The sequence below is a fragment of the Oryx dammah genome, unplaced genomic scaffold, assembly GCF_014754425.2.
Source record: "Oryx dammah isolate SB20612 unplaced genomic scaffold, SCBI_Odam_1.1 HiC_scaffold_22, whole genome shotgun sequence".
Lineage (NCBI taxonomy): Eukaryota > Metazoa > Chordata > Mammalia > Artiodactyla > Bovidae > Oryx > Oryx dammah.
The window spans coordinates 26,259,166-26,267,885 of record NW_024070206.1 but is presented as its reverse complement, the minus strand read 5'-3'; the positions used below and the strand labels follow the sequence as shown (position 1 = coordinate 26,267,885).

At 43.4% G+C, this 8,720-nt stretch overlaps 1 protein-coding gene across 1 annotated transcript; it reads left to right on the top strand.

Moving 5' to 3' along the window:
- Nucleotides 1-7,422: 7,422 nt before the first annotated feature.
- Nucleotides 7,423-7,941, top strand: CETN1 (centrin 1). The gene has a single exon (XM_040264699.1). The coding sequence runs from the start codon at nucleotides 7,423-7,425 to the stop codon at nucleotides 7,939-7,941; it is 519 nt and encodes a 172-aa protein (XP_040120633.1).
- The last annotated feature ends 779 nt before the right edge of the window (nucleotides 7,942-8,720 follow it).

Genomic DNA, 8,720 nt, shown 5'->3' with positions numbered 1-8,720 from the left:
CTTTTTCCCCTTGCCTGATGCCCATCTGTTATCCTTAAAATCTTACTGAAAATGCCTCTATGAGATTCTTAGAGGATGTGGAGCTTTCAAATTAACTATGGGCTCCCACTATGCACTGAAGCTTGAAATCACCCTGGCAGACCAACATTTTTATGAGATGTAAGTGAAAACAATACCATGAGTAAACCACTGTGTTTCCATTCTAAGCTTTGTCCCATGCACCACACTCAGGGAAAAAGAAACCCTGACCCTATGCCAAAGGAAAAAAAAAAAGAGAGAGAACATGGATTTCAGATAAGAATGATCCAGAAACCAAAGGAATTTGGAAAGGACTGTGTGGATGCAAATATAGAAGTTGAAGGAAAGGAGGGGGACCAGCATTCCGGGTGATGAGCCTACTGAGTTTCAATAGACGTTTTCGCCAACATCTAAATGAGAAACCTCCATGGGGATGGTCAGTTGCCAACTGGAGAAAGGATGAGGGGACATCATGTCCTCCTGTCCTGACTGCACCCTTTTCCTATTTAGAGGCGAGAGAGGGAATATGATTACTTGTTGGTAAAGGAATTTCTAGTGGCTGCTTCAGAAGAGACTCACATAACCTATTGGTTTCCTGGAACGTTTTGTTTGCTGACACAACTGCTAAACTTTGAGATACAGTGGCACTGTAATTCAGTTCATAAGCTTCTTTTTAAATGTATATTGCAGGAAACTCCCTGTGTGTTCAGTGGTTAAGGCTCTGCTTCTACTGCAGGGGGCCATGGATTCAATCACTGGTGGGGATGTTAGGATCCCAAATGCTGCATGGTGAGGCCAAAAATAAATAAATAAATAAGGGAGAAGATGCAGTATATTCAGCACCACGCCTGAATATAATACAATACAATATAACATAATATATAATACTATAATATAATCTATGTTGCCAATATTGTTTTATTGGCAATATAAATTTGCCAATAAAGCAATAACTATAAATAACACTATATTGCAGGCATGAAAGTGACTTTTGGTCAAAATCCACTTCTCACATTTTTTGTTAATGCAAATCCTTCTTCCTAAAAGGCATACATTTTCTGTACCATCTCCTGGCACTTTCATTTGGTTTCTCCAGTTCTCAGTAAGTCGGGGAACAGAGCTATGGGGAACTGGTAACAGGGCAGTTGTGTCCTATGTGGAGGAGGGGCACAGTCTCCGCTGTTCCGCTTCCTCAGGGTCCAAGCTTGGGGCCCAGGAATAGCCTCTAGGACCCTACCTGGATTGGCCTTATTGCCAGTCACAGGGGCGAGTCCTCTATTCCCAAGGGGTGCTGGTGGAAAAGGCCACAGGGATGTGGCAGGCAGACTGGGCGCTTCTCCTTCCACGCGGGCTCAGGGGACGAGAATCACCCAGATGATTGCTCTATCTGCAGTTCACTGTCCTTGTGGGCGGGCCCCATAGCAGGGTCCATCCTTGAATAAAGATAGTGATGCGAACATATTTGCAGGGCAGAGATAGAGACAGAAACGTAGAGAACGGACTCTGGACACAGCAGGGGAAGGAGAGGGTGGGGCGAGTTGAGAGAGTAGCGCTGATATACTGTGTGTAAAATAGCTAGCTAGCAGGAAGCATAGCACAGGGAGCTCAGCTCGGTGCTGTGTGATGACCTGGAAGGGTGGGAAGGGGGGTGGGTGGGATGAAGGCTTAAGAGAGAGGGGATATGTGTATACTTGTGGCTGATTTGCATTTTGTACAGCAGAAACCAACACAACATTGTAATTATCCTCCAATTAAAAAAAAAAAGATATTGATACTGTGCTAAAGCAGCTAGGCATGAACAGGCTTGAGGCCAGATTTCAATTTTCCCTCTGTCTGTCCTTCTCTCTGAGAAGTGTCCTTACTAGTTGAACTCCAGTGATTGATACGAGGAGTGGACAAACAACAGGTTCTGCCTGACTTGCTTTTCACAAGACCTGTTTTCTTGGGCCTGCGCGGTTATTTTGTTTTGGGTGTTTTTTTTTCTTTTTTTTTTTTTTTTTTTAATTTCAAGGTCTTTTAAAAGGGTACGAACTCCCCAGGTCACTGCTAATCCCTAAATACATCCTTAATCATGCAGGCCACTTGGCTCATTCTGTCACTAACACCCCCGTGGGCTTTTGACCTTTCCCTGTCTGGTAAGCAGAAAATTCTCCTCAGTTAACACAAGAGTCAGCTTTTGACGCTGAAGTCTCAGGGGCTTTGGATAATGAAAGAAGGTGGATCAAAGAAGAAACTAATAGCTTAGTCTATGAGATATTTTAAAAATCTGGCTAAGCCACTCTCATTCCTCTTGGTTCTGCATTTTCTGTTGTGTGCCTGGACTTGGGAGAGCCCTCCAGAGACTCCTTACAGGCTGGTCAACTGCTGGATCATAAACCCTTTGAGGTTCTGCTTTGTTTATGTCAACACAGATTGTGTCTTTCTCAGCTTGTTACCATCAGAACAGTGTCTGAGTAGGGCTGATGTGGCCTCTGGGAAGAGAAGGCAGCCATTCTTTCAATGGATGCAATTCATTTTAGCCCACAAGTTCCACATGCTCTGGAGATTAATTGATCTTCCTTCTTCTCCTCCTCACATTTTCCTTCATTTTCCCTTCCTTCTTCAACACCCAAATCCAAATGATGTATAAGTAGAGCAGGTCTTGGTTGGGGAAGAGTAGGGAACATTGACCATCTTTGTTTTTCACCGCAAACTCCACAATAGATCTGAATTTGCTAAAACATACAAGGTTATTCTAGTCCCTATGCTGTGTGTGACTGCTCAGTCATGTCCAACTCTTTGTGACCCCATGAATTGTAGCCCATCAGGCTCCTCTGTCCATTGGATTTCCCAGGCAAGACTGTTGCAGGAAGGGGGACCCCTTCCAGGGACTGAAACTGAGCTCTTGTCTAACACTCGGAAATGAATTGTCCGAGGAGACAAATCTGCTGACAAACCAAGAGATTTTATTGGGAAAGGGTACCCGGGGGAGAGCAGTAGGGTAAGAGAACCCAGGAGAACAGCTCTGCCCCATGGCTTGCAGTCTCAGGTTTTATGGTGATGAGATTAGTTTCCGGGTGGTCTTTGGCCAATCATTCTAATTCAGAATCCTTCCTGGTGGTGCACGCATCGCTCAGCCAAGATGGATGCTAGTGAGAGGGATTCTGGGAAGTGGACGGACACGTGATGCCTCCTTTTGACTTTTCCCAAACTCTTCCAGTTGTTGGTGGCGTATTAGTTCCGTATTCCTTATCAGGATCTCCTGTCGTAAGACAACTCATGCAAATGGTTACTATGGTGCCTGGCCAGGGTGGGCGGTTTCAATCAGTGTGCTTCCCCTAGCAAGACTACTGGAATGGGTAGCCATTTCCTTCTCCAAGGGATCTTTCCAACACAGGGATTGAACCTGAGTCTCTTGCATCTCCTGCATTGGCAGGTGGATTCTTTACCACTGAGCCACCTGAGAAGCCCATATTCTAGTCCCTGGAGGTACACTTAGTCACCAAATAAGTATAGAGCATTTTTTCTTGAAAGGAATCAAATTTGCTCAATGATCAGTCATTTAAAACTATACTAAAACCAGCAAGTGTGCAATGAAACAGAAAGCAAAATTTACTTTTTAAAAAGACCAAACACAGGATTATAAAGATATTTCATTCTTGATGTAGGCTTCTTTCAAATGTTCCCCTAAATCTCATGGGAGTGTTTTAGATTTCCTTTGCTATTAGGAGTATCCAGGTGAAAGTTTGAGAAGCAGTATGAGATTCTGGTAAATTCTTTTCTAAAACACAGTCTGCTTTTGTATCTGAGAGGAGTAGTTCTTTATTTCTGGGGTTCGTGGAATGAGAAATTATGTAGCCCTTGGCTGGACACTTTAAGTCTGTTTCTGGGCTTGCCAAAAAGGCCTGGGTTGAGTCACTGGACTGGACTTTGTATTCCCATTCTGAGACCACCGGGATTGTAAAACTTGCTGCTGAGTCTTTCTTGTAAATAGCCCCATGTAGTCACGAATAAATAGTTTTGGTCTGTTATTGTTGGTTTGGGGGCCACCCCCCTACACACACAGTTATCCTGCTTATGTAGACTCATCAAGCATTGGCATTCTTTCTGTTCTGCATTTGTTGGAAAGTAAATAGGCAGCAATAAAGCAATTTTATTATGCATATTTTCTGCCTTGGGTGGCACCTGGAATTTGCTGACTTTGCTGAGCGCAACTTAAATTTTAAAAGGCTCCTGTGCCTCACCTTATTCATGCCATGCAAGTCAGATGGAAAACCAAATAATTAGAATAAGCAAGCTGTGTGGGTCCTTTCTCTTGCTGTCAACTGACTCCAGACCCTGCTGTGGAATTCCAGCAGCTCTTTCCCCCCACCTTCTAGCTGCTAATCTTCCATGACCAGATCTAAACAACCACCTTGCCTCCTCTCCCTATCTTAAATAATCAACAACTGAGCATAATATCTAGGACACTGTGGTACAAAAAATGTTGAGAGCAGAGAACACAACCACTCCTAACCATTGATTTTCCAGCATATCTCATTCACCTAGGTCGGTCTTCTTTGACTTTGAAAAGCGACTTTAAAACACTGAAGCTGATTTTCACAAGCATTATATAGACTCTGACCAATGCCAAGTAAAACCACTTTGCCCAAACTGCTTCCCACTAACTTGTACCCAAAGGGGACGAGGTGAAGCAGAATTGAAGAACAGAGGTAAACTCCAGAAAGGGACCCTGTCTGATATCCCACAAACTCCTGTTAACCTTTCTAGGCAAGATGCTAAATCGTTGTTTGACTTAGGGCAGAAACTCAGTATCATATAACTTCCCAGTGATCCTGCATTTTGGTAATGACCTCAACTTTTGGAGAAAGCAGCATGGTGTGGTGAACGAAGCCTAAGCATCAGACTCAGACCAGCCAAGGTTTAAATCCCACAGCCATCATTGCACCACTGGATATGTGACAAGTCCTCCCAGGCCTCTTTTTTTTCCTCTGCAAAATGAGAAATGATTTCAAGGATTTAATAAGACAACAGATGAGATGAGGAAGCCCAGTGCTAGGCACACACTCAGTGTAAGATTCCCTTCTTTTTTAAAACCAGATTGCTGACTATGAACATGAAGTAACTCCCCACCAAGAGCTGACTTTGGCCAAGCACACTGTTTTCTGCGAAGGGAACTCTTGGTGGCCCTTGGTTGTGACCGCTGATCCCACACATCTGGAAACTATGACAACTGTTTTGCTTTGAGCTCAGCTTGGCCCAAATGTAGCTCTATATAAAGCAGCCTCTATCCCTCAGTTTTTTCCAACACATCATAGCTTGGCTTGAATTTGGGCAGAAGAGTGGGTGTCAAAAGAAATGCACAAGGTCTTGGAGGAATTCACATTCAACTAATAGTCACCCAGCCTGGGATGGCCCCTGGAGTAGCTCCCTATAGTAACTGTCCATGGAGTAGTTCATTCAACACTCACAGACACCTAGTAGGAAGCTCTATAATTATGCCTATTTTGTGGATGTCTCAGCTGAGGCTGGGAGGTTAAGTGACTTTCTCAAGGTCACAGAAATAATAAGGTTTGGGATAAGATCCCAGGTTTTTGGACCTGGTAAAGAAAGTAGGAGGATTTGCAGGGTTGGAAGATGAGCAGTGGCAGTGTCTACTCCTGCCAAAGTCTATTTTGAGTTGATGCCACCTGTGACAACATCTGCTGGAGGTGGGGGTATTGGGAGGAACACCCCAGATATTTTGCCTTGACCTTTAGAAACCCTGTACCCAGGCCCTCTGTCCATTATGTCACATATCGACTGGGGCAGGTAGTGAGATCTGGCTAGTTAAACATGTCATGTAAAACAATATCTGATCAGTAATTTAAAAAACAATTTGTAAAACTCTGTTAGCATAATTTAATCTTTGCAGTTTTTTGTTTGTTTCATTTTGACAATTCAGAAGTATTTTTTTAAAAAAAGAAATATTTTAAGCCTAACATTGATGTTATTCATTTAACTCAGCAAATATTTATTATTCTACTTACTATATGCCAAGCACTGTTCTAGATGCTGGAGATACAAAAAGTCTTCAATTAAAACTCTTGAAAGTGCCCTTTCTTATCACTGATCAAATAGTGATAAACTGAGGGATTTTTTAAAACAGAAAGTGCTAAAATTGTCAGTTTTCTGGGTTTTTTTAACCATTTAAAGAAATACAGAGCAATTCTTTTTTTAACCACCAAAAGCAATAATAGTTTATTTGAATTGTTTCTAATTATTTAGAAAGAAACACTCCTTTTTAAATTCATGTGATTGAGAAACCCTGAAGATGTCCAGACTTGGATCAGACAAAAATACCTGAGTCCTAGGCCTACAGAACAGTTTTAAACACAGTTTCCTTATGGGCTTACTTGATGAATTTGCTCTTTCTTTTCACCTGCAAAGCATCCATTTCCCTCTCACTCTTTGTTCTCAGGAGGCAATTTTGAGGCCCACCACACTGCATGACCTCCTCCTGTGTCCAGCGCCTGAGCAGAGTGTGGGTTTCAGCACAGCCTCGACTGGATGACAAACAGTGAGAGTAATATGCTGCCAGAGTTTCTTAAAAAAACAAACAAACTCAACAACAGAATACCAGAAAGCAGGCTTGCTGCTCCCCTCTCTCCAAATCAAAGCCTCCTGAATAGAATAATGGCTGTTATTCAAGCGCGATTATACCAAGCGCTTAGAATTGAAACACTGAAAGTAAGTCTTCTATTCGGATATTGCGTTTCATATTTCAGCGTATGCCAAATAAGCTAGTGATGTTTTTATTATTGTTGAGTGTAATGTCAGGAGACAAAGTCCTACAAATTTTCTACATAACGTTTTCCATGTTATCTGTTTTCCATTTACATCGACTTGAATTCCCGGTGTGACTTTTGATATTCTCTTTCTTCCCGCACATTTTATGCCAAGGGATCAAACTCAATCCTGAGTATCCTAAATGTACCCTCAGACCAAGCGGGTGGTTTTTTTGTTTGTTTGTTTGTTTTGTTTTGTTTTTGGTGTATTTTGTTTGTTTGTTTTTTAATTTGTATGGAAAAGGAGAGAGGAAAAACCTACAAATAAATCTACAAACCTAGTCCTATGAATGCTGACAAATGGCCTGGAAAGAGCAAGTGCCAGCACGTTTGAGGAGACCACGTGGTTACAGGCAGTTCTTGCTGGCTCAGGTCTCAGCTCGAGGAAAGTGGGTAATAACCGAGGGAACTGTGACGGTAACGTACGTCAGCTCTGGCAGATGGGGCGGGCTTAGCGAGCAGGGTACCTTGGGTACCACAAGGGACGCAGTTGGGAATACTTGAGCCGAGGCCCCGAGGCCGTGTTCCTGGCGGGGGCGTCCGAGCACCAGCGCGGTGAACACAAGCGTTAAGGAATAACCGCCGCGGTCGCCGCAGGATGGCTTCCAGCTTCAAGAAGCCCACCGTGGCCTCCACCAGCCAGAAAAGAAAGGTGGGGCCTAAGCCCGAACTCACTGAAGAGCAAAAGCAAGAAGTTCGCGAAGCATTCGACCTCTTCGATGCCGACGGCAGCGGCACCATTGACGTGAAGGAGCTCAAGGTGGCCATGAGGGCGCTGGGCTTTGAACCCAGGAAGGAGGAGATGAAGAGGATGATTGCCGACGTGGACAAAGAAGGCACGGGGAAGATCAGCTTCAACGACTTCTTGGCTGTGATGACTCAGAAGATGGCTGAGAAAGACACCAAGGAAGAAATCCTGAAGGCGTTCAGGCTCTTTGATGATGATGAGACCGGGAAGATCTCTTTCAAAAACCTAAAGCGTGTGGCCAAAGAGTTGGGAGAAAACCTCACGGATGAAGAGCTCCAGGAAATGATTGACGAAGCCGACCGAGATGGAGACGGTGAAGTGAACGAGGATGAGTTTCTTCGCATCATGAAAAAGACCAACCTCTATTGAGTCCGCTTCTCCTGCAAGCATGTGTAGGGAAATTGAGTAATTGTCTGGCTTCCCTGCTTCTCGATCTGTGAAACCTGGAGTTAGAGGCCAGAGCCATCTCTCCTCTTACCCCCAGTTTGTCTAGATAGTTCTATTTCCAAATCTCTAGCACAATTATAGATTTTTCAAATGCTTTTAACGTTGAGTTTTGGTTTTCATTCCCAAGAGCGGACCTGGGTTGAATCAAGGGTCCTGAAACTTCTCTCCAGGCACCATTTGCCTTGCACTGGTGGACACCCTTTAAACTGAAGGCGAGGTGGCTTCTTGAGACAATTAGCATTGTGGTTCCCTTGTTGTTTCTTTGGTATTCTTAAATTATCTTGCTTCCTGTATTATTGCTTACATTCAAGTTGTTCTCACAGGATGAGGTGAAGTCACCAACAGGCCATCCAGCCATTGATTCTCACTTAACTGAATTACTGGTTTGAAGGAAAACAGTGCAGCCACTTATGGGCTCAGAAAAGGTATTGCTCCAAAAGATACACTTGTCTTTGGCTGGTGGTAAATGGTGCAAATTAAATTATCCTCTGGCTTCATCACAGGCAGATTTGCATGTACCTTACCTACTGTGGATTATCCGGGGCCACAATGTATTCTTGGGCTATTCTTTATTCAGAATAAAAAGAAAATTTACTATTGGCCCAAGCAAAGTATGATTGCTTAAGAGATTAAGCTAACTAATGACTTTGTGTAAATATTTACAAATGTAAGATCTGAGCTTAGGAAGTAGTTAAAAAAAG

What these genes read in the sequence shown, in the direction of transcription:
- CETN1 (XM_040264699.1), top strand. Translation starts at nt 7,423, where the DNA reads ATGGCTTCCAGCTTCAAGAAGCCCACCGTGGCCTCCACCAGCCAGAAA.